The sequence below is a fragment of the Castor canadensis genome, chromosome 18 (genome assembly GCF_047511655.1).
Source record: "Castor canadensis chromosome 18, mCasCan1.hap1v2, whole genome shotgun sequence".
NCBI classification, from domain to species: Eukaryota; Metazoa; Chordata; class Mammalia; order Rodentia; family Castoridae; genus Castor; species Castor canadensis.
In genome coordinates this window covers 41,563,869-41,588,096 of record NC_133403.1, presented here as the reverse complement: position 1 = coordinate 41,588,096, position 24,228 = coordinate 41,563,869, and the positions used below count along the sequence as shown (strand labels likewise).

At 47.0% G+C, this 24,228-nt stretch overlaps 1 protein-coding gene across 3 annotated transcripts; it reads right to left on the bottom strand.

Annotated features, from left to right (window-relative positions):
- Positions 1–752: 752 nt before the first annotated feature.
- On the bottom strand, positions 753–24,228 carry Tctn2 (tectonic family member 2). 3 transcript variants are annotated; one of them, XM_074061116.1, is made up of 18 exons: positions 24,044–24,228; positions 23,811–23,918; positions 23,379–23,458; positions 21,600–21,795; positions 15,351–15,451; positions 14,365–14,561; positions 13,721–13,850; positions 12,222–12,345; positions 11,822–11,887; positions 10,606–10,740; positions 10,318–10,395; positions 8,700–8,780; positions 8,023–8,134; positions 5,546–5,652; positions 3,248–3,401; positions 1,689–1,814; positions 1,464–1,552; positions 753–1,141 (listed from the first exon to the last, which is right to left on the bottom strand). In XM_074061116.1, exons 1-18 carry the CDS (start codon positions 24,123–24,125, stop codon positions 1,014–1,016), a joined length of 2,094 nt encoding a protein of 697 aa, XP_073917217.1. In that variant the 5' UTR covers positions 24,126–24,228; the 3' UTR covers positions 753–1,013. The 3 variants fall into 3 exon arrangements, with proteins under 3 accessions (XP_073917217.1, XP_073917218.1, XP_020017063.2); XM_020161474.2 differs by having other exon boundaries at positions 758–1,141; positions 12,222–12,363; XM_074061117.1 differs by lacking the exon at positions 11,822–11,887 and having other exon boundaries at positions 12,222–12,363.

Below are 24,228 nucleotides of genomic sequence, written 5' to 3'. Positions count from 1 at the left end.
TCACACTTGGTGTGATTAGACTAGAGGGGGGTCTGCCTCTGCTAGCTGTGGAGTCTTTGGCATATACTCTCATGGACTAATAGCCCCAGTTTTGTTTTCCTTTCCTTCTCTCCCCGGCCCCTATGTCTTTCCTTATCAACTCACCTAATGCTTTAGTATCATTTGCATTTTCTTTTCTTTTCTTTTCCTTCCTTCCTTCCTTCCTTCCTTCTTTTTTTCGGAGCTAGGGACTGAACCCAGGGCCTCACACATCCTGGCTGAGCCCTGCCCCACTGAGCTGCACCTCTGACCTCTGTATTACAGCATTTTTAAGGCATTACACATTTCTTAATCCTTTCTCTGGAATGTGGGAAATTAATCAACACAAACTGTAAAAATTAAAGAAAAGAATGACTGTGCTATTAATAAAACCAATATAACGTCAGTACTTTGTGATAAGTTAAAATGTCTAACACTGACTTTTATGGTGGATCGTTCTAACAATGGTCTTGTTGCAGTGTTTTGCACTCAGGCCCTTGCACTTGCCTGGCTGGCTTGGACCATGATTCTCCTATTTACGCTCCCCACCTGGCTGGGATGACTTGCATGAGTCACCACACCCAGATTTTTATTGGTTGAGATGGGAGTCTCACAAACTTTTTGCCTGAGCTGGCCTTGAACTGTGGTTCTCCCAATCTCCGCTTCCTGAGTAGCTGAGATTACAGTCATGAGCCACTGTGCACACCCATCAACAATGATCTTCAATACCATCTTCGTGTTGTATCAGTTTTATTTGAAAACTGATAGACCCAAGTTGTTCTTTCCAACTCTGTATTTTGCTCTGCCCCGTCCAGCCATCAGCATGTCATTGTGCACTGTCACAAACATCTGGCTAGCTACATAAAGGAATCAATTCACAGAACACTTAAGAAGGATTTTCTATTAAAAAAATAAAGCATTTCATTTATTAAAATGTCACAGAGAGGCAGGTAGGACTACCCTACTGAAGTAAAGTCCGCAGTCTCCAGGAAGAGCTAGTGGTACACAGCAGCCCCACGCCGAGCCTGGCACGCTCGGGCCCAGGGGTGGCTGAGGAGCATGGCCAACAGGAGGAGGAACACCAGCACCAAGCCGTTGGCCACACGCTGGGAGCGAGGCTCCCCTGAAAGACACCGGAAAGAGTCATATCATTTCTTGACTTTCCTGGTAAGTTTATGGTCAGCCAAACCATTAATCGTCATCATCTCTAAGTTCTTGAGTACAGGGACTTTTTTTTGCTTTTTTCTCTTGGCAGTGCTGAGGCATGAACTCAGGGCCTCATCCTTGCCAGGCAAGTGCGCTACCACTTGAGCACCATCCCCAGCCCAATATTTTTCTTTTAAAATCTATGTATTTTAAGTTTTTTGTGACATTGACACATTACTTTTAGATTTTTTAAATGCATAACAGAACTGATAACCACTGCAACAAAACTGGTTTCCTACCTTGGTAATAGTGGGTCAGGGGATATAGGAGTTGTGGCCAACACACCTCATTTCTATTACAGTCATATTCCGAGAAATTGATCTGGAATCTACAGAACATTTTAGAAGGTTACAATGACTACAGGTGAACAGCATCAAAACTTGACTACAGAAATAAGCTTCCTAGTTTCAACAGCGAGTTTTTCTGCTTCCTGACAATGTCTACTAGGTCTGCCACTGGGTTACCTTGTCAAGGGGCGGGGCAACTGTGCAGGTATTTGAATGAACTGGACTGATGCACTGATGGGGAGAAGGCTGGCCTTATCCTCACATGTAAGTCCACACTGGTACTGCCAGTTCACCGTGGAGAACCTGGGGAGGAAAAGATGCCGGCAACACAGCTACTGTTCATTTCTAGTCTGCTGAGCACATCCAGGAATCTTTACGTTGTATAAATTTTCAAATAGAGACACCAGAAGGTAGAAGAATGTGATGAACCCTCACCAACCTATCACCCACGCCCATCTCTGTTGTCCCCCGCCATTTCACTCTATAGTCGGTGCTGTAAAAGGTAACTTGTTTCATCACTTGTTTGTCTCAAACAAGAAAATAAAAACAACAGCTAACCATTTGTTGAAGACATTCCCTGCTCTAAGTGCAAGCTAAGGAGCTTTACACACCATCACATATGATCCTCAAAACAGTACCATGGGGCTGGGGATGTAGCATGTGCAAGGCCCTGGTTCCATCCCCAGCACCTGGTGTGTGTGTTGGGGGGGAAGGCCACTATGAAGTGAGTTTGGTGGTTACCAGAATCTCGTCTCTGGTAACTGCATCCCAACTTTTCCTTGGGAAAGCACCTCTGACCACTGTCAGCTCAGTGGACCAGAAGGCACCAGCCTGAATTTAGGGGTGGGTCCATCCTCTGAGCCTGGCCAATCAGAGCTGTCTATTGCCTCAGCCATAGGATTGGTTCAGAACGGAGGGCATAGCCCAAAGTAAACCAATGAAAGTCTGCCCATATCTATCTTAAGAAAGCACCTGTCTTTCCACTGAGTCCAGTGGAAAGCTGCCACCCTGCGGGAACTGCTGGGTTCTCTTTGACATCTCTTGAACAGGACTTCCCTGAGGATGCAGTCCACCCAAAGGGAAGAGGAGCCAAGAGATAAAACATGGGAACCAGGAACCAGGAACTGGCCAGGTGTGGACTTTTCCACACACTCCCCTTTCTGCTTAATGGAATCCTGTCACTTATCACTGATAGACGCCTGGTATGTAAAGGAATTGCCACCATTTTTTTTTTTTTGCTTTGTTTTTTTGAGAGAGTTTTGCTGTGTAGCCCAGGCTATGCTTGAACTCATGATCCACCTGCCTCAGCCTCCCAAATGCTGGTAGCATGTGTCACCATGCCTGGCTGCTGTTACAGCACAAAATTGTTTTTGGTAGTGGTACTGGGACTTGAACTCAGGGCCTCACTCTTACTAGGCAGGCGCTCCAGCACTAAACCACACCTCCGGCCCCATCACCGTTTTATAGATGAGGGCTTGCAGTCATAGCCCGCGATCACACACTGCTCTCAAGTAGGACGCCATGATCGAACCCGATACGTGCCACCCGAGTCTCTAGGCAGCGGCAGGGCGCTCTGATCGGCACTCGATCGCCTTCACTGACCGCGCATTCACCCAAACCCCCGGAGAACCTCCCCCCAGCGCCACACGCACTCCACGTGCATTTAGCAGCACTTAGCGCTGCCTGCCTGCGGGGCCTTTCACCCTCCCGCCCGCGACCCTGTCACGGACGCCCACCTGGTCTCCACGCCCACGACCTCCCGCTGCGCAACCCCTTCCACCGCGCCGGCCTCGCCCACCAGGACCCGGATGTGGAGCTGCGCGGGGACGTCCAGGCACGCGCCACCTGCGTCACTAACCGACAGATTGGCACCGTCGGGGGCGGCGACACCTGTGGGAATGAAGAATTAGGCATTTCTGAAAGAGTAATCATGGCTTTCTCTGTAACCCTAACTAGCTGGGAGGCAGAAGTGGGAGGATGGAGGCTCCAGGCCAGCCCGGGCAAACAGCCTGGTCTCAACAGTGGCTGGGTGGGTGGTGCACGCCTGTCATCCCAGCTATACGGGGAGCACAAATAGGATCTGCAATCCAGGCAGGCTGAGGCATAAAGCAAGACGCTGTCTCAGAAATAACCAAAGCAGAAACGGCTGGCAGAGTGCCTCAAGTAATAGAGCGCCTGCCTAGGAAGCTCACACCCCTGAGTCCAAGCCCCAGTACCGCCTAAAAAATAAATAACTTTTCTACCATGCCATGCAGGTTATCAAACATGGGAAATTAGAGTAGACAGGAATCACATTTATGACACTTTAATCTCCAGTAGGTCTGTCTCCACAGCTGTGTGACCCTTCAGGAGGTGCTAACTGACCCGTGTGTTTAAAGTGTTCCTTATACGGGAAACCAGTTGCTTCGACTTTAAAAGCCATGGTCCCTATAACAGTCCCCATAAATCATGGTTCAGTGTGCATGCTCCACCCTGAAGTCCACCTAGATTTTTTTGGGGGGGAGAGTGGCACTGGGATTTGAACTCAGAGCCTCACACAGGGCTCTACTACTTAAGCCACGCCCCCAGCCCTTTTTTGCTTTAGTTATTCTTTAGGTTATTCAGAGTTATTTCCTGGGCCAGCCTTGGACCACACTCTTCCCAATCTCTGCCTTCCAAATAGCTTGGGATTGCTGTCCTGGACGGCAGAGCCCAGGGGAAGGGAAGCCTCACTCCCTCTGGGCTGAGTGCCCTGGGCACAGACTGGATGGGCAGATGGGAGTCTGAGAACCTCATGACCATCAGGACCCCTCTCCTCCGTGGACACATCCAGCTCTCTCTGGTCTGGAAGGCAATGACACAGATGAAGTCATGCAGGTAGCTTGCTCCTCAGGTGTGTACACACCCAAGACTCCCCACAGAACTGGAAGCCGGTGCCTGACTTGCCACGGAGGAAGACAGCGCTTTGACCCAGCTGCACCTGTGACTCACCCATGGATAACTGCCCATGGACAACTCCATGAACCAAATCTCAATGACTCAATGGACATTTATGGCTTGGAGGTGACCTGTGGGATCATTTCCTGGTGGGGACCAGCTGAATCTGGCTCACTTCTACTCCACATACATGCGGTGTGTCTGTCTTTGTATACATCCCCCTGCCAACCCAACCTGCTAATACCTCTGGCAAAAGCACTGGATGGTCAAGTCTTTTTATCTGAGCTCCATGCGCTCTCTCTCTCTCTCTCTCTCTCTCTCTCTCTCTCTAGCTTATTTAAGATATCGCTCATATACCCTACCATCCACCCATTCCCTTTTACAGTGCACAATTCAGTGGTTATTCAGAGTTATGCAGCTGTCATGAGATTTACAGTGTTTCTTCTTGGTTATGGTTTTCTGTTTTGTTGGGTGTTTTTTTATTGGGGGGGGGTTAGTTCTAGGGATGGAGCCCAGGACCTCACACCTCACCTGCTAAGCATACACTCTGTCACTGAGCTATACCTCAGCCCAGGCCCAGGATCAGAACACCAACCCTGTTCCCACAGCGGTCACCCCAACTTCCTGCAGCTACCCCCTGCTTTCTGTCTGTCCACACTGGCAGTTCTAACATTACATATGAACGGGGCCGCACACTGTGGTTGTTTGTGCCTGCACTTCTTTCACTTGGCACAAGGTTTGCAATTTCATCATTTTCTTTAATTAACAAAGGTGCTCCATAAACTCTAACACCAATTCTCAAATGCCATATTCCTGCCAATCTAAAGGAGCAATGCAAAGTGCCAATCTCCACGCCTCATTTATGTTCTCCAAAAAGGATTTTTAGCTCATAAAATAACTGAGAAATCAGAACTTCTTCTGAATTTCCTCTTTAAAAACAAAAGACACCAGGAAAAACAGGTGAACAGTGTGAACAGCATCCTGCCTGGACAGGTGACAGATGTGTGGTTAAGTCAGCAAGAAAAAAAAAAAAAAACCTTACATGACCTAACGCACCAGGCTGTGAAGCTACAACTGCAGCTGACAGGCATAGCCACCAGGTCACAGCTGTGACTTACGTATGATCTCCACCCAGCCATCACTTAGGTCACTGTCATCAGAGTTGCCCCGTGTTGCCACATGAGTTGCCTGTATCAATGAATGAAGTTTGTCAACGACATCCTTCCTGCAAGAGAGGAGGATATTCCTCACAGCCTGTGCTAGGGGCTGCTGTCCAGGACTTACACAGTCTAACTTGGTTTCCCAAAACCTCCCCACCTGCTCCCCAAGAGCTACACCACTTGGGATGTGTTAACAGTTGAAATGTATATAAACATGCATGCAATCAAACACAGAGAAATACCACTTCATACCTACTAGGAGGTTTTGGGGTTTGGGGTTGGTTTGGTTTTTGTTTTTTTTTCTGGCAGCACTGGGATTTGAACTCGGGGCTTCCCAATTGCTAGGCAGGCACTCTACCATTTAAGCCACACCTGCAGCCCTAGGAGCTTATTTTTTTAAAAATTGAAAACAGCAAAGGTTGAGGAGAATGTGGGAAAAATGAACCCTTGGCAGGAAGAGCAGTGATGCAGCCAAGCATGAAAACAGTTGGGTGGATCCTCAAAACACTAAAGGAAATTACCATTAACCCAGTACTTCTACTCCTGAGTACACACCCCAAGAACAGAAGACGGCTGGTGACGTGGCCCAGGTAGTAAGAGCACTTGTGTAGCAAGCATGAGGCCCTGAGTTCAAACCCCAGTGCCACCAAAAAACAAAAAAAAAAACGGAAAATGTGGGCCGGGCCTGCTGGTGTATGCTTGTAATTGCAGCTACTCCTCAGAGATAGGAGAACTGTGGTTTGAGGTCAGCCCGGGCAAAAATTAGCAAGACCATATCTCAAAAACAAGCCGAGCATGGTGGTCAACTGTAATCTCAGTACTTGGCAGGTGGAAGTAGAACGCAGTCCAGGCACAAAACCCTATCTGAAAAAATGAACAAAAACGAGCTGGAGGTGCGGCTAAAGTGGAAGAGCATTTGCCAAAAAAAACCCAAAAGTGAAAACGTGTGCAAAGAGAAACTTGTGCGTGAGTGTGCATCCACGTGTCCATCAACTGAGGACTGTGTGCACACGGGATGCGGCGCAGCCACGCAAAGGACGAGCTCGGACGCTCTCTGCGACCCGGCCAAGCCCCAGAAACACTGCGCTGAGCGGGAAACCGGCCCAAAGTCACGCGCTCCCTCTGCCTGCTCACGGTCCCCTGGCTACGAGGATCCAGACAGGCAAAGCCGCAGAGACAGACAGACGGACGGCAGGACGGCAGGATCCTCACGGCCACAGGCTGGGCGGGAGGATGCGGAGCTTTCCTTTTCGGGTGATGGGGCAGAGGTGGCAGTTGCGCCACGCCATGAATGTGCTAAAGCCCCGGGACTGTTCTCTTTAAAACGATGAGTTTTGTGAATTTCCCCTCAATTATTTTTCAAAAGAATGTGCGCATGTATCCACAAACGCACTTTCCAAATGCACCCATACACTCAAGGGCAAAGCTCTTCCCTGCGGTGCTTGCTTGTTTGTTTTGTTCTGCAGGCGCTCTCCCACTTGAGCCAGCCTCCAGTTCATTTTGCTCTGGTTATTTTGGAGAAGGGGTCTTGTGAACTATTTGCACAGGCTGGCCTCAAACTGTGATCCTCCCAATCTCAGCCTCCCAAGTGGCTAGGATTATAGATAGCCATGAGCCACCAGCGCCAGCTTAGTTATTTTTTAATAGGATCTTGACTTTATGCCCCTGCCAACCTGGACGTTAATCGTCCTACTTTATGCTTCTTGCATAGCTGGGATGGCAGGCAACAGGAATGCACCACAAAGCCCAGCTTTTTATTGGTTGAGATGAACTTTTTCAAGAACTTTTTGCCCCAGCCCAGCTGGCCTCAAACCTTGATCCTTCCAATCTCTATCTCCTGAGTAGCTGGGATGGACAAGCGTGAGCCACTGCACCCTAAGTAGAGTTCTTTATACACCATGTAACAGGGCTTAACTGTTCTTCAAATGTTAATCACACCAATTATATCTGACTCTGGTCCTTTTAACAGTTGCGAGAGTGTAAGGATCCAACAATCTGAACACAGTTCAGCAGAGTGTTGCTTTATGTGGACAAAATGGCTTTCATCCCAAGAAAGGTCAGCTTTCCCTTCTATGGGTATTTGAGTCAGGTCTGAGGGCGAGTTGTGTTGATTCATCACCCACTTTGCTTCTACACCAGTTCTAATCGCTCTAACCTCTCATGCTCACATTGTCTTTAGAAATTATTTTAAGGTGCAGGGGGCTCACACCTCTAATCCTAGCTACTCAGAGGCAGAGCTCAGGAGGATCACGGTTTAAAGCAACTTGGGCAAATAGTTCAAGAGACCCTATCTCAAAAAAAACTTTCACTAAAAAGGGGCTAGCGGAGTGGCTCAAGGTGTAGGGCCTGAGTTCAAATCCCAGTACTGACAAAAAAAAAGAACTGATTGTAAGTAAATCACTCAAAATGCAGACACAGCCATGAGTGAAGCTCACCTGAGCTGAGTGCAATTTTCCTGAATCCCAACTTCCAAAAGGCACCCAGACAATACGTTTTCTCCAAATAAAATAGGTCTGAAAGTTACTGACGTACACAGACCCCTTCCAGCTGTAAAAGGAAAAGATGAGCCTCTTACTGCTTCTGCTAAACAAAAGTAAACATTTCCTTCAAAGTTTTCCTGAAAAACAGAGAAAACAGTAAGTAGAAATAAAGTTTCCAGCTTTCAAAAACTGAGATTATTGTGGCTCTAAGCCTTTCAAAGCTGAACAAAGGCGCCTTTCCGGATCAGAATTCCTGGACCGTGCAGGATGGGTGGTTTGTTCCAAGGGTGAAATCCAATGCCTCTGGCCCAGTGCATAATGACCACAGTGCTGTCTTCCCTGGTTGAGAAGGAAGCTGCTCTACGTCCCCCGTGAGAGCCACGCTGAGCTGTAGGCAGCGAAAAGGAAGTCTCAAGGCAAGTGGCTGCTAAAACCCAACCCTCTTAGTGATAAGCAGATGTGCACAATGTTTACACTCCTTAAAGAAAAACAAAGCCAGCCATGGAAGCAGAAGAGCAGCACCTCCCCACCACCCCCCAACCCCGCTCCCCTCCAACCAGCTTCAAACTAACTGATTGCTTGATTAGGTTCACAGAATGGAAATACTTCCAATTCTGGTCTACAAAGATTACCTGACTGCCAAAGGTGTAAAGCTGTACCACTATCCACCCTGTTGGTGTCCAGCGTTCGGAGAGGCCTGCCAAGTTGGTAACCTAAACAAACATGGAGAAGAATCAGTCTTTCTTCACAGGCCAGTCTAACACTGGTTAGAAGGGCTGGTGCATCAAACAGCATAAAAGCTTTTGAAAATACCCCGAGAGAAGGTGACCCCCTGCACTGGTTTTTTTTGGTTTTGCTTTTAACAGATGAGACCATTCATGTGACTTTTAAAAATACATTTCAGAAATAAAATCTGTAAAGTCCATCTCACAAAGGACACCAAAGCGGCCAGGCCACCAGTTAACAAACACTGCTGAAGGATGGATGACACTACTGTCAGAAGGGACCACTGTCAGGAATCCCATCAACCCAGAGCCTGGCATCGCCCCTGTGAGGTGATACCGTGAACACCAACAGAGCCACCACCTGGAATCCACAACTCAGTGTCTAGCCATAAACGTAAGTTCAGGTAAACGTGTAAATATTTCTTTCACAGGACTGTTTGAAAACAAGCTGCAGATATCACAACGCTTCGAGAAAAATCTCCATCCTACGACTCCTGAAATTAAAGACATTCCTTACCCAACCCCAGTTCCAGTATATCCCTTCTAGGAAATCAATAGTCCCTTACGGTAGCCTCACAGCCAGTTCATCCTCATGCTTCCCGTGTGTCTCCCAGTGTGCTTCAGAGCTGCTCAACAGTCAGGACCCGAGCAATGTTGTGCAGTGGTTCTGCGTTTCCCACATCATTTCCCATGGCTCCTGAACGCCAGCCTCCCTGCACCCCAGCCCTGCCCAGTACTTCCTGCTCACTTCTGCCTCCTTGCCTTCGCCCAGGGCATTCCTGTTCCCAGTGTGCAACCTCTGATTTTTAAGGCACATCCTCCTCATGACCTCAGAGTGGAAACCTGCTGAGGACAGGGATCCCACCTGCTCACAGCTTTACCTCCACCTCAGCATAGCTCCTCAGGAAGAGGACATGGGGTTGAATGACCAGCTCTCTGTGCTGAAGGTCTAGGGCTCCTGCCCACTAGTCCAGCACTCATTCATTAGTGAGCTCAGATTGGTGCTGTCTTCCCAAGTAAGACAGCTAAATCTTTGAAGATGGGCTCCTGGCACACAGTCCTTCTAAAACCCTGTCCTGCATCACAGTACACACCAGCTGTTTCTCTAACTTGTCATCTCCGGCTCTTACCCAGATTTTCCTTTTTTGATAAGAACTTCAACATCATTCACATATTCTGACAGTGTTTCTCAGAACGTCTACAAAAACCCTAAGTTGAATGTGGTACATACACCTGTAGTCCCAGCTATTCAGAAGGCTAAGGCAGGAGGATTGGAAGTTTGAGGTCAGCCTAGGTAACTTAACAAAACCCTGTCTCAAAATAAAATGAAAGGGGGCTGGAGAGGTAGTTCAGTGATAGAGCGCTTGCCAAGTATGTGTGAGGCCCTGGATTTAAACCCTGGGGAGGAAGGGGAAGGGAGGGAGGACCAACAAAAACTGGGGAGAGAGTCCCAGAGCCATGGGATGGCCCAGGAGTACTTGCTAAGATCAGTTTGGAGGACCCATGACTTCTGTATTCATCTCACCTGGATTTCCAGATAATTCCTTTCCATTACCTCTATTATGGCTTAAAAACTTCACTGTAAATCTCTGTGTCATTATTCCTAGAAATAAATCAAAAGAAAGACACAGTGTACACCTATGACACCATTTTCTTTCCCTTAATTGTATTTTGATGTGCAAAAGAAATACTGTCTCTTTGGTTGAATCATACACACAAACAAATCTGACTTCATTTATATGTTCTGAGAATCTTGAAGAAAGGAAAGAAATACTTTAAGCTGAAAGCATCCTCACTACCACATCAAAGTCACCTCTCTGTCGGGTGCTGATTTCCGCTCTAACAATTCTGACAGTTACTTCAGTGATCGTGTTATTATGCCACGTGAAAACATAATGTTCTTCCACATTCACATTTCGGGGGGAGAATCCACTGCTCAAAAGTGTTTCTGCAAATACAAGAATACCTTCATGAATCAAAGACCTTCTTTGAGCTCATCTGTTACTGCGTGCCTCCCCTGCTCCCCACAGCCCACCCCTGCCTGCCTACTCCAGTTCCCCAATACAGCATAGTCATCACTTCCTCCAGGGACACCCTAACTCTGGTCATCCAAGTCAGCACTGGCCATAGTACCCTAGTGACATCTGTCCCTTTCCTTCCCAGCACCCGGCTCATAGCTGATGCAGACCTCAAACTTGGGAAAAGGAAAGGTCATGGGGTATAAGCTCCATAGCAGGGACCTGTCCAGCTGTAACACCTTCTTTGTGTTGAGTATTTTCTAAATAGGGTCTCGTGAACAATTTGCCTGGGCTGGTTTCGAACCACAGGTCTCCTGATCTCTGCCTCCTGAGTAGATAGGATTACAGGAGTGAGCCAACTGCACCTGACTTTAAGAATTCTTTCACTACCTCACAAACGTGTACAAAAAGGCTCCTGGAACCTGACACACCCTGCAACTCATTTGATCCAGGCCCACGAAGGAGCCAGCTCAAGTCACAGGGTCCTGAAGCAAGCTGGGCAGAAAAAGGAGCAACTGGAGTGCTGCTGGGACACCTTCTGGACTCTGGGAAAGTGCCCTAAATTCTTCTTTATTGGTTTTTCAGAACTAGGGTTTGCACTCAGGGTTTTGAGCTTGCTAGGTAGGTGCTCTACCACTTGAGCTATGCCCCCAGTCCGGCCCTAAATTCTTACTAAAAATGTATTTTGAGTAGGGTGTGGTAGTGCACACCTGTGGTTCCAGCTACTCAGGAGGCTGCGGTAGGAGGATCACTTGAGCCCAGGAGTTCAAGACCAGCCTCAGCACAACAGCAAAAACTCCCCCACATCACAAAACAAAAGAGTCCTGGGGATGTGGCTCAAGTGTTAGAGCATCTGCCTACCAAGTGCAAAGCCCTGAGTTCAAACCCCCATACTGCCAAGAAATTAAAAAAAAAAAAAAAAAAAGAAAAGAAAATGTGGGAATGGGGTGTTATTGTACTCTGGACCAATGTAACACTTATAAGAAATGACATAAAAAAGTGTGACACTACCTGTGCTGGTGATGAATTTGTGAAGGTCACTTGCTTCTTCATAGATTACTGCTGGTGTGACTATGCCTAAAAAGACATAGATTCACTTCCGCAGGACCGCATGGTCTGACAGGATCACATCTACTTACTGAACATACATGGCACTGGCTGCCTGTGACAGCAGAACACTCCCCGCTCCAACACCCTATCCAGAGCCCTCTGTTCTTAGCTTCTGACTGCAGCCTCGGGGGAGTATGTGAAAATCCTCACCCAAGAATGACGGCCGATGCTTTCTTTTCCAAGAAAACACCATCCTCAATGGCAGGTGAACTGTTATCTCAAGCTGGTAAAGCAGAGATGACATGTATCATAGCTCACCTTGACACTCAAGTCTGTGCTTTCTTCCAACAATGGCACGTACCTCCTATAGCACTCCTCCGTATCTTCAGGTTGATGATGTCATCTCGCTCTGGGAGTACTTCCAAGTTCGTAGTGCACTTGATATCAAAGTTCTGGAGGAATGCCACGGGGGCATTCTGTAGACACTGACCAACCAGGGACACCTGAAGTTAAAACCCCACAGATTTGTGGCCTTTCTTCTAGTCATAAGAACAGATTGGCAGCCCTTCCACTCGTTCTTTCTGCTTCCTGCTCTTAGGGCTGGTGTAGTTTCAACAATGGCTAGTCCACTGACTAGATGACCAACTTTGGCAAAACATCTAATTGATCTGGAAGCCACTGGCTAAGGAGTCAAAACAAGTATTAATAATAAAAACTAAAGGCCTTGTGGTGGCGGCCGACTATAATCTTAGCTTTTGGGAGGCTGAGGGGGAGGACAATGAGTTCCAGGACAGACTGGGCTCGATATTTAGAAACCAGATTGACTAACAAACAAATAAATGAAAATAGGGACAATTCTTTCCCCGCTTCATTTACTTTGCAAAAACATGATATATTTGAGTTCATTTTCTCTTATCATATCCAGATTGTTCTTTTGGATGCTGGGGACAGAACCCAGGGCCCCATATGTCCTCAGCATGTGCTCTACCTCTGAGCTACACCCCTAGACCCCTTTTGCAGCTCTGGGGTTTGAACTCAGGGCCTTCACTTTGAGCCACTCCACCAGCCCTATTTTTGAGAAGGGTTTTTCAAGACAGGGTCTCGAGAACTATTGCCTGGGCTGGCTTCCAACTGTGATCCTCCTGATCTCTGCCTCTCTGGCTAGGATTACAGGCAGGAGCCACAAGTGCCTGGAAAGACCCCATTTTTTAATACCATAAAAATGGCTTCATATGAGTAGTAAAGAGAAATGGTTTAGCATTCTATGTTTTCTTCCCACAAATATTTTTTCCCTAATAATGCTGCAATTAAGATAAAGGGCTAGAGGTGCCATACAGGGAGTAGGCACTGGCCCAGCATGCTCCAGGTCCTAGGTTTATCACCAAAACTGAAAAAAAAAAAATTAAGTAAAAAAAACTTTTTTAAATAAAACTACAACCTTGAAATACTTTTCGGAATTCCAGAATGTTATACAAAATGATATATTTAGAGTTTATTAGAAATTGGCTATTAAAGCCAGGCATGGTAATGCATACCTGTAATCCCAGCACTTGGTAGGCTGAGGCCAGCCTGAATTACAAAGTGAGAAAAAAGATGGAAAGGAAAATGGCCATTACTTCCATGAGGTTACGATCTTTTGGGTTTATTTTACAAGTTTACTCTGAGATTTGGCAAAGATGAGATTAATTTAAGAGTGATTTTCTTTTCTTAATCCAGAGAAAATTAATAGTTAAGTCCCTGGAAAATCCACAGAAGAAAAATGAGAAGCTTAGGAAGAGGTTTTCTAGAGCAATATGAGTTTACAGCAGGACGGGGCAATCAGAGAAGAGGCTGGCATACCTAGACTGAAGCAGTCCTCACCTGTGGAACAGTAAAATATGCATTGTCGGGGGTCAGAATTGGATCTCCTTGCTTGTAAAAGTCCTTGTGTGAAAAGTCTCTGAGGTCAGAGTGAAGACAGACTTCAAAAGCAGGGTCGTGCCTAGGAGAACTGATGTGCAGAAGAAAGATTGTCACTGACGCTCTTGGCTGTCATCAGCAGAGACGTAACCTTCCCGTCAAGCTTTTCTTCACTTTTTTTTTTAAATTACAAAAACCATAGATGCTCGTATATTTTCAATACACAACTAAAGTACAAAGAATTCAGTTCCCCTGGGCCTGCCACTCCTTCCCACCTGCTCCCCCCATGGTCACCGTCACCTAGTTGCTGTATGGATCAGTTCATTCTCAGTGTGGCTCGACTTCTCCAACACTTAAGGAAAATGGTATTGTACAACTGGGAGCCATAATAGAATCCTTTTATCTTTTCCTTTCCTTTTTTTTTTTTTTTTTTTTTGCTATTGAGGTTTCAACTCAGGGCCTAACCCTTGCTACACAGGCACTCTACCATTTGAGCCACTCCACCAGCCCAAGAATCACATTCTCTAATGTACTGAGAAAAAGGTGACCCCTGGATGTGGCCCAGGCCAGGGAATGAGACCCTCCTGCAGTGGCTGGGTACTCACACAGCACCATGGTAGAAGAGGCCCAGGAAGGGCGAGTTGGCCGGCGATGACTGCACGCACAGGAGGGGAAACCAGTCAGAGACCCGGTAAGTGGTCCCAGCGGTGCAGAACTGGTCAAACAGAGGACGGACATCTCCCCCGAACACACCCGTGAAGCAGGCTGGCCTGAACAGCTCTCTCACCTCCTCTGAGCACTCCTTGAAAGTAGACACAAGGGACAGGGTAGCAGTGAGGAGACAGGGTAGCAGCTCCGGGCTATGAGAGATGTCAGGCCGGCAGATGAGAGAAGCAGTAGGTGAGAGGCCGGCAGTAGGTGAGAAGCAAATATAGTCTCCTTTCCTTCCAAAGTGCTGTGTGCCCACGAGAAATAGTCCTGGAATTTCTTTAGCCAACTCTCTATGGAGGTTCCATGTCAGGAACTTTGGGCCTTCAGAAATCAGCTGCACTAGCAACATAAGATGTGCCCACAAAACTCAGCACAAGGAGCAGACAGCACTGAAGAGATGCCTGATGGGGTCCATCACAAAGCAAATGCCTTTTTTTACTGTCATTACCCTTCTAAACCCCTAGCCCAGGCTAAGCATGGTAGGTCACGCCTATAATTCCAGCTATTCAGGAGGCAGAGATACAGAAGATCAAGGTCCAGGCCAGGCAGGGAATAAAGCAAAACCTCATCTCAAAAATGACCAATGTAGGGCTGCAGGTATGGCTCACATGCTAGAGCACCTGTCTCGCAAGTGAGAAGCCCTGAGTTCAAACCCCAGGCCCACCAAAAAAGAAAGAGAAGAAAAGAGACAAGAAGAGAAGAAAGGAAAAGGAAAAGAAAGGAAAGACCATCCATTAAAAAGCCACTGGGAGTTTGGCTCAAGTGGTAGAGTGCCTGCCTGACAAGTGTAAGGCCCTGAGTTCAAAACCCAAGTATTGCCAAAAAGAAAAGCCAACGAGGGGGAAGTGTTGGTGTTCTCCACATGCTGTCACATATGTACCTGGTCACAGCAGCAGCGAATGTCACAGGCTCCAGCTATTAAATTGCAAGGACAAGGACCCAGAGGCTGATATGCCTGGTTAGGTATCACAGTTGCATTCTCTGAAAAGTGCACACAAGACAAAACATTCAGCTGTGTGACAACCTAACAAGGCTTGGTCACACTGACGTTCCAGAAAAAGCTAAATCATTATGCTTCAGAAATCTCCACTGCCAAACCCTCCCCATGATGGATCCTTGAAATGAGCCATGCAGAAAACATAACATCTACTTCTCCAACAAAAGACCAAATTTAAGCTGAGCACAGTGACTCATGTCTATAATCCCAGCTACTCAGAAGGTGGAGATCAGGAAGGGTCAGGGTTCCAGGACAGCCCAGGCAAAAAGTTAGTGAGAGCCCATCTCAACCAATAAAAAAGGCTGGGTGGGAATTCATGTGCCTGTCACTCCAGCTACTCAGGAAACACAAACAGGAGGAGGGTGGTCCAGGTCAGCCCAGGCATACAGCCAGACCCTATGCAAAAGATAACTAAAAAACAAAAAAAGAAAACCAACATTCACTAAGGAAGTCACAGCCGATCTTGAAGATAATTCATTGACTAAAAGTTACAAGTTAGGATAAAAGTAATCACTGATTTTATTTTTCAATGCTCTGAACAATTCTTTTCATAAGACTGACATTAGGTACTTATTCCTTTAACTTATTCCCTCCCTTCAGATAAAGTAAGCCACCGTGGCATCTCAGACAGCATATCTAGTCACAAGGACATTTTTAAAAATTATGCTACATGCTCAATGTCGAGTCCTATCTTACTGGATCCCAAATGTCGCATAGTGAATCTGTTCAAGCTTTGGGGGAGATTAGCTCTCAGAACCCCAGGGCAATCTTAGTGCACAATACATCAGCTCCTTGCTCCCACAAAGCTGAGGCTTCCCCTCTTCAAATTCAGACCCCTCCAGTCCGTTGTCCCACCCAATACTTCTGGAAAATGGAACCAAATCACTCTTCTACCAAAATCCACGCACTGGCCCAGATGTGGCCCCAGCCCCCTCTCCTGAAACCCCACCTTGCTCTCTGTGCTCTGGTACCTCCTGGCCTTTGCACATGCTGCCCTTCTCCCTGGGGGGCCCTCAGCCCCCATCCTCCCCTCCACCATCTCCTTCAGCTCCTCAGCTGAAAGGGCCTCCCCAACCTTAGCAGATTCTTCCCTCACCACCCCCCAACAGAGTGCCCTGATACCTGACTTCCGCTTCCTGTCTGTTCATCCTACTGAGTGTGTCTCTTTGAAACCCCAGCCCCAGCAGGTGGCCTGGCCCATGACAGGGGCTCAAGCAGCATTCTTTGCTTGGGCACAGGGGGTTTTTCAGAACAGCTCTATTGAGGCGTAACTCACATACCACACAATTCATCCACGTGAAGTGTCAATGTCAGTGGATTTTGGCATAATCACAAATATCCACAACCGTCACCAGAGTGGATTTTAGGACACTGTCATGGTCTAAGGGACAAACCTGGACCCTTTAGCTGTCATCTCCCATTCCCCATACCCACCACAACCCGGCATCTCCTCTCTGTAGGTTTTCCTACTCACTATTCCAACATGGAATCATGGGGTTTACTGAACACAGATGCTGCAAACATTAAGAGTAGCAGTTCAGCTGGGTGCCAGTGGCTCACGCCAGTAGTCCTAGCTATTCAGGAGGCAGAGATCAGGAAGATTGCAGTTCAAAGCCAGCCCGGCAAATAATTCACGAGACCCTATCTCAAAAATAACCTTTCACAAAAATAGAGCTGGTGGAGTGGCTCAAGGTGAAGGCTCTGGATACAAGTCCCAGCATCAAAAAAAAAGCTGTTCATTTCAGCCAAATGGTGGAAACAGCCCAAATATCCACCAGCTGACAGAGGATGAGCAAATGGTGATACGTTCACACACTAGCTGTTATTTGACCATAAAAGGTCAAATAACATGCTACAAGGATGAACCTTAAAACCGCTACACTAATGAAAACAAGGCAGGCACACAAGGTCATCTGCAGCACAGTTCCGTTTGTGTGAAATGTCCTCAACAAGACACAAAGCAGGTGGGTGGCAGCCAGGGCCCAGGGAGTAGGGAGTGGCTGGAAAGGTATGGAGGGACAGAAATGTTCTGGAACCACACAGAGGTGGTGGCCACAGAGTACCACAAATCAACTCAATGCCTCTGAGCCGTCCACATCCACTTTAAAATGCTTATTTATGTTACGTGAATTTCACCTCAGTAATTTTTTTACACCACCCCCCCCACCCCACCCCCCGGCCCCGGCAATAACTTTTTTTTACAGGGAATCTTACTGTGTTGCCCAGGCTGGTCTCAAACTCCTGTGCTCAAGGAATTCTCCTGCTTCAGCCTCCCAAGTGCTGAAGTGTGTACCACCACACCAACTAATTTTTTTTTTTAATAGAAGAGTGCTTAACCAAAACTTAGCACACACAAAACCTCCAATAAGTGGAAGCTTTTGTCAAGAGAAAGCATTTCTATAGCTGATTCCACCTTGTGCCTGCTTCCCTTGCTCCAGCCCCACTGGTGTAGGGCCTATGCCTGAAATAGGAAAATTGCCCAGTACAGACCAAGGAGGTGTTCTAATCCCTGCCTCCCTTGACAGGAGTCCTTGGTAAAAGTCTCCATTTTCAGGACGAAGTATTAGAACAATTACATAGTTTATTTAATAAATTACATTTCATTTGATGAATGTGACCACTTCACCACCCCAGCCTCCTAGACTTGTGTCTTTAAGATCCGAAAATAAGACATATTTTTAATTTTTTTCTGGTAAGAATTTCAGGTCTTGCCAGGGGCTGGTGGCTCATGCCTGAAATTCTAGCTACACAGAAGGCAGAGATCAGGAGGATCTTAGTTTGAAGTCAGCCTGGGCAAATAGTTCTCGAGACCCTAACTCAAAAATACCCAACTCATCCCAAAACAGGGCTGGCAGAGTGGCTCAAGTGGTAGAGTTGCCTGCCTAGCAAGCATGAGGCCCTGAGTTCAAATACCAGTACCATGAAAAAAAAAGAAAAAGAATTCCAGGTCTTTTGGAAAGGGAACATTTTAGAAGCACAACTCATACTACTTCCCAAGGGAATAATGATAGACTCTTTTCAAAAGGGTCACAGACTTTGGGAGGTCAGTCCCTGGGAGGGCATAACCCAGTGTAAGAAATAATTATCTCAGGGTCTTAAATCATATTAAATGAAAATTTCTTTCTACCGCAAATTATCAACACAATGGAAAAATTTCAAATTCTCAGAGAGCTTTCCAGCTCTCATGGATGCGCCTGGGGTGACACTGGCCGCCAGAAATAGAGTGAGAACTACTGAAGAGTCTAAGCAGAGGACAGAGGGAGCAACCCAGGAGAAGGTGGGCTGTGGACAGAGAAGCCACTCAGAAGCTGATGCAATAACTCAAGAGAGAGCTGCTGGACTCGGGGACAATGTAAGTGGAGCCCAGGGAAGGTATTAATACTAAAAAAGACAAAATCAGCAGAGTGCAGTGGCTCACACCCATAATCCCAGTTATGTGGGAAGAGATCAGGAGGATCAAAATCCAGGCCAGCCCTGGCAAAAAGTAATTAAGACCCCCCATCTCAACAAAAAAAAATGGGCATGTTGGTGCATACCTGTCACCCCAGCTAAGTGAAGGCACAAACAGGAGGTTCTTAGATCAGACCAGCATGGCAAAAACACAACACCCTATTTAAAAAATCCAAAAGTGCTGGGGCTAAGTGGTAGAGCACCTGCCCAGCAAGGACAAGGCCTTGAGTTCAAACCCCAGCACTCCCACAACGAAAGACTCTAAGACAGTAAAACTCAGCAGGATGGTGGCTTGCAACACTTCAGGACATTGCAGGCTTCTCCCTTTGAACAAGGAATGCGTGACACCTCAGCTTCCCAGCTCAGAAGCCAGAAGTTGTAATGCTCTCGTTTTTCTGCAGTCACTTACTGCATACAAGGGTTTACTTTACCAGATCGGTAACAAAATTTACCACTTCCAGTCTGGTGAGCTTTACTTTTGTCCTAGGATTTGATACACTAGAAGCTACATAGCAGGTACATGTGTCAACTCTACACAACATCGAATGATGGGAGGGAAGAAGCAGCTAGCGAGCGACCATTACACACTCCACGCTGGAACACAGTAGAACCCTCGTAAGTGAATGACATCGAGCTGAGGGGCTGACCCTCCAGGTAATGACGCCAGTGTGACAGTCAGCAGCAGGCTTTAGAAGAGGGTTCTACTGTGTGTTATATAGACAAACGGGGGCACATCTGTCTATATGGCCCCTCCACTGCTGGCTGGCTTCACTACTGCTAGGCGTAACACTTACCTCCTGTCTGTCCTTCCTTGCTTTTCCTTGTTTTGATCTCTGTCTGACTGGGTGTAAAGTTTTCCACACCTTCACAGGGTCAGAGCAGACATCTCATAATTACCAATTATACAAAGACTTAAAGTTCCAGAGCTGGATATTCAAAAATATATCCTAAATATACCCAGGTGTATTTGTCAAAGGGAAAGGGAAGAGAAAGGCAATAATCTAAACAGCAAAGCTACCATTAATCCTTCCTGTACGTGGCCTCAAACCATGATCCTCCCAATCTCAGCCTCCCAAGTGGCTAGGATTACAGGTGTGAGCCACCAGCGCCCAGCACACTGGTTTTGTTTTTTGCTTTTTGTTTTTGTTTTTGCAGTACTGGAGTTTGAACAAAAGGCTGGGGGAGGGAATGTTTTTAAAAATAACCTTTTGAAGCCAAGTAGCAGTGGCTGATGCTTGTAATCCTGGCTACTTGGGAGGCTGAGATTAGGAGGATCAAAATTCGAGCCCAGCCTGGGAAAATAGTTCACACTACCCCATCTCCAAAATAAGCAGAGCAAAATGGACTGGGGGTGTGGATCAAGTGGTAGAGCACCTGTGTTGCAAGTGTAAAGCAAAGTTCAAACCTCAGTTCCTCCCCCTCAAAAAAACAAAACCCTTTTGAAAGCTGGGCACAGTGGTGCATGCCTGTCATCCCAGCTATGTGGGATCTATCCAGGCAGGCCCACACATAAAGCTAAGCCTTATCTCAAAAATGACTAACATAATGGGCTCCAATGGCTCACACCTGTAATCCTAGCTACTCAGAGCCAAGGATCAGGAGGATTGCAGTTTTTGAGGCTAGCCCAGGCAAAAACTACTAGGAAGGCAGAGATCAGGAGGATCACAGTTCAAGGCCAGTCCAGGTAAAAAGTTAGTGAGACCCATCTCAGCTGGCGTGGTGATGTGTGCTTGTGTGTGCTTGTGATCCCAGTTACACAAGAGGCCGTAGGTAGGAAGATCGTGGTCTGAGGTCAGCCCAGGCAAAAACATGAGGCCCTACCTAAAAAATGACTTAAAGAAAAAAAAGAGCTACAGGCATGGCTTAAGCAGTAAAACACCTGTCTAGCAAGTGCAAGGCCCTGAGTTCAAACCCCAGTACTGCAAAAAAAAAAAAAAATATATATATATATATATATAGAGAGAGAGAGAGAGAGAGAGAGAGAGACAGAGAGAAAAGAGAGAGAGAGAGATGTCATGATATTTGCTATCGAACTAGTTCTAGTATCAAAAGCTAGACATGATTTATATAGCATCAGTATATCCACACAGTGGAACACTACGCAGCTATTAAAAAGAACTTGGTGTCTGGCCGAGGGTTATAGCTCAGTGGTATAATGTTTACCTAGCATGAATGAGGCCCTGAGTTCGATACCCAACATGTACATACACACAAAACCCTACACATGTACATATAGAATAATTTCTAATTATATCATTCTTAGAAGGTATAAAAAGTAAATGTGTATATGCTTTTAAGTTAGCAGGCTGATTCCTGAAAAGGAGAGATGGAGGCCCAAAGCTTTTACTGGAAATCCACCAGTTTTCTATAAACTCATTCATGAGTTTTTCCCTCCTTTTATCCCCTCTTATGATGAAGCCATGGTTATCAATGCCCAGAAACAAATTTCCCCTTCTCCTAAAAAGGACTTAAAATGGTTTACAAAAGATGCAAACATACAGTAAGACAAATCTTTTAAATGAAAATAGTGCATTTAAAATAAGAAATGAACCCAAAAATAATACATTCAGGAAGAGAAGACAGACTCAACAGTAAATTTCAACACACTTTACAAACTTTATGGCCACACTTCTAATCAAACACAATGTTTGACACAGATGTTGTGACAAGGACGGTACCTGCCTGATGCATTGTGGGTCAGAGAAGAATTGGCATAAATCTCCATCTGAATGAGTAGATGTGCTAAGCAGGAAGAATTGTGAGATGCTGAGATCAGGAGCGTCTGGACGATGCATGGGACCTCTGAGAAGGAATCTGTGTCATTAGAGGGACACCACTGTAGGTCCTGCTTCAACTGGACTGTCACTTCCAGCACATTCTGAAAGGAAAACATGGCTATGCTTTTAGAGTGACTCAAAACAACATCTATAATTTATGAGAACACATAATGGAAAACACAGAAAAGCACATGGTAGCCTTGGCTCATTTTCCAAAAGGAGATCTGTATGTAATGTGAGAATCAACTAAAGTCAGGTCTTTTCTGTCAAAGGAGTTAATGTCTATCACCGTGTAGATGGCAGTTACCCTCCCCGAATTGCTGCCTATGCACTTTTGTGAACTGTTGCTTGACCTTGCAAGGTTCTTGTGGTCAAACAAAGAGCTGTTTATCACCAGATGTCCTAATCTCAAACTGCTTGCTTAAAGATGAATATTGCCCAAAAGAATTTTCTTGTTCTCCCTGCTTCAAGGCCCCCTTTCCCCATATGCCCTTTTCTAAGTAGTCAATCACGAAGACTGTGAACCCAAACCCATCCATCAGGGTGAGGGGCAGACTTGCATGGGATAAAAACTGAGCAGACTTCCTGCTCGGTGAGCTGGCCTGCCTGACTCTGGTCAGCAGAAGTAAATTTTGCCTTATCCATCAGTTTCGAGCACGTGTCTGATTTGTGATTGCAGCAGCACCCTGATATTTCTAACATAGAAACATGACGGAATTCTCTTCGTTTCCATCCCCAAACCTATGGTCTTAACATAAAAGCAAATAGCTTAGAGATACGTATGGTGAGATACACTAACATTTGCCTAGCACCTTTTTACATGTTTTTATCCTTCTACTGGTGGAAGACTAAATGCACAAAAAAGTGAGTAAAAGGAAGCCCCAGTTTCTCTCTTGTTGACTCTGGATGTGTGAGCATCCATTCCTAGTGTACAAGTGGAGGCTGGCTTCACCTCCATCGTTGATGCTGCCACACTCAAGGCACTGGAAGAACATCCACTGCTGGGAGACAGCTAATCTCTGCAGACTTGAACGTCAGTGGTTACAAAGGCTTTCTGAGTCCAGACTCATTTGATAATTTGACAGAAGCTGCTGACTGTCTCATCAGAAAAATACACAGAATAGACACAGAATTTCACACCCAAGTTCACAGGGCTTCACAGACCACCTGAAAGGCATTGGAAGACCTTTATCCTGGGGTAAGAGACCTAGACTGAATGGATGTCTACACCAACAGCCCACAATTCCAAGACAGTTCTGTGCATGGAATCAAATCAAGAAGGCACTTTTGGTGGGAGAGGGGAGAATGGCCCAAACAATGTATGCACCTATGAATAAATGAATAAATACACCAAAAATAAAATTTAAAAAGACAAAAAAAAAAAAAAAAAAGAAGGCACTTCTGGGCTGGGGGTGTAGCTCAGTGGTAGAACACTTGTCTAAGAGATGGAGAAGGGGGGAAGGAAGGGAAGGAGAGCCAGGGGGAAGGAAGGGAAGGAGAGCCAGGGAGAAAGGTGGAGGGAGGGGGGACAGAGAGAGAAAAAGGGGGAGAAAGGAAGAGGGGGAAGGGAGAGAGGCAAGGAGGGAGAAAGAGAGAGAGAGAAAGAGAGAGAGAGAGAGAGAGAGCGCGCGAGAGTCTGCGGGAGCTGCAGAAAGATGCTACAGAGGTTTGCTTATGGCCTTACCACACCACGACAGGTCACAGTCACACTCCAGTTTCCCGTCTCATTGCTTGGCACTCCACAAGCTGGAACTGGCAACAGTCCTAAGAGAGAGATGAGAATGCCTCTTCACGGGCAGCGACGTTCAGTGGATAAGGGGTGCCCTGGAGTCAGACCGCCTAGTATGGGATCCCTTTACAAACTGCGATTGCGGCAAGTGGCGGGCGATGTCTCTGAACGTCATGTGCACATGGACAAAACGCTATCACTGTTGTGATAAGGAAAATGAGGGAATGCAGGCAAAGCACGCAAATGGCGCTCCTGCAACACCGTCCACTGGCCTCTTGGCTCTATGCCCCCTCCTCCTCCCATCCCTAGACTGCTGAGGACACAGGAGCCCCGGTGACGCCATCGCCAGGCGCCTTGGGCGGCACCATGAGAAGAGCCAGACTTTACCCGCCTCGGCCTGCAGCGTGGCCAGGGACACGGTCACACCCTCGGTGGCTCCGACCAGGGACGCGCTGACCTCAGACCCGGACATTCGGATGAAAGACGGGATGAAAACTAAGAGAGAAGGAAGGGGACAAGGCAGGGTTAACAGCCGCAGAATTACTGCCCCAGCTGTGTGGCGGCTTCTTTGGCGGTCGTGGCTTCCCGGGCCCAGCAGGTCACTGCCCCGCCATACACACCCAGATCCGCCCCCAGCGGCCTCAGGACGCCCTGCAGCAGGAGCAGCCCCAACAGCAGGGGCGGCGGCAGCGGGAAGCCCATGCCTGGAGCCGCGCGCGCTTTACAAGCCGCGAAGGGCCCAAAGCGAGAAACGCCGCCGTCGCGGCTGCTCGGCGGCCGCCATGTTGGCAAGCGAACTCCCGGA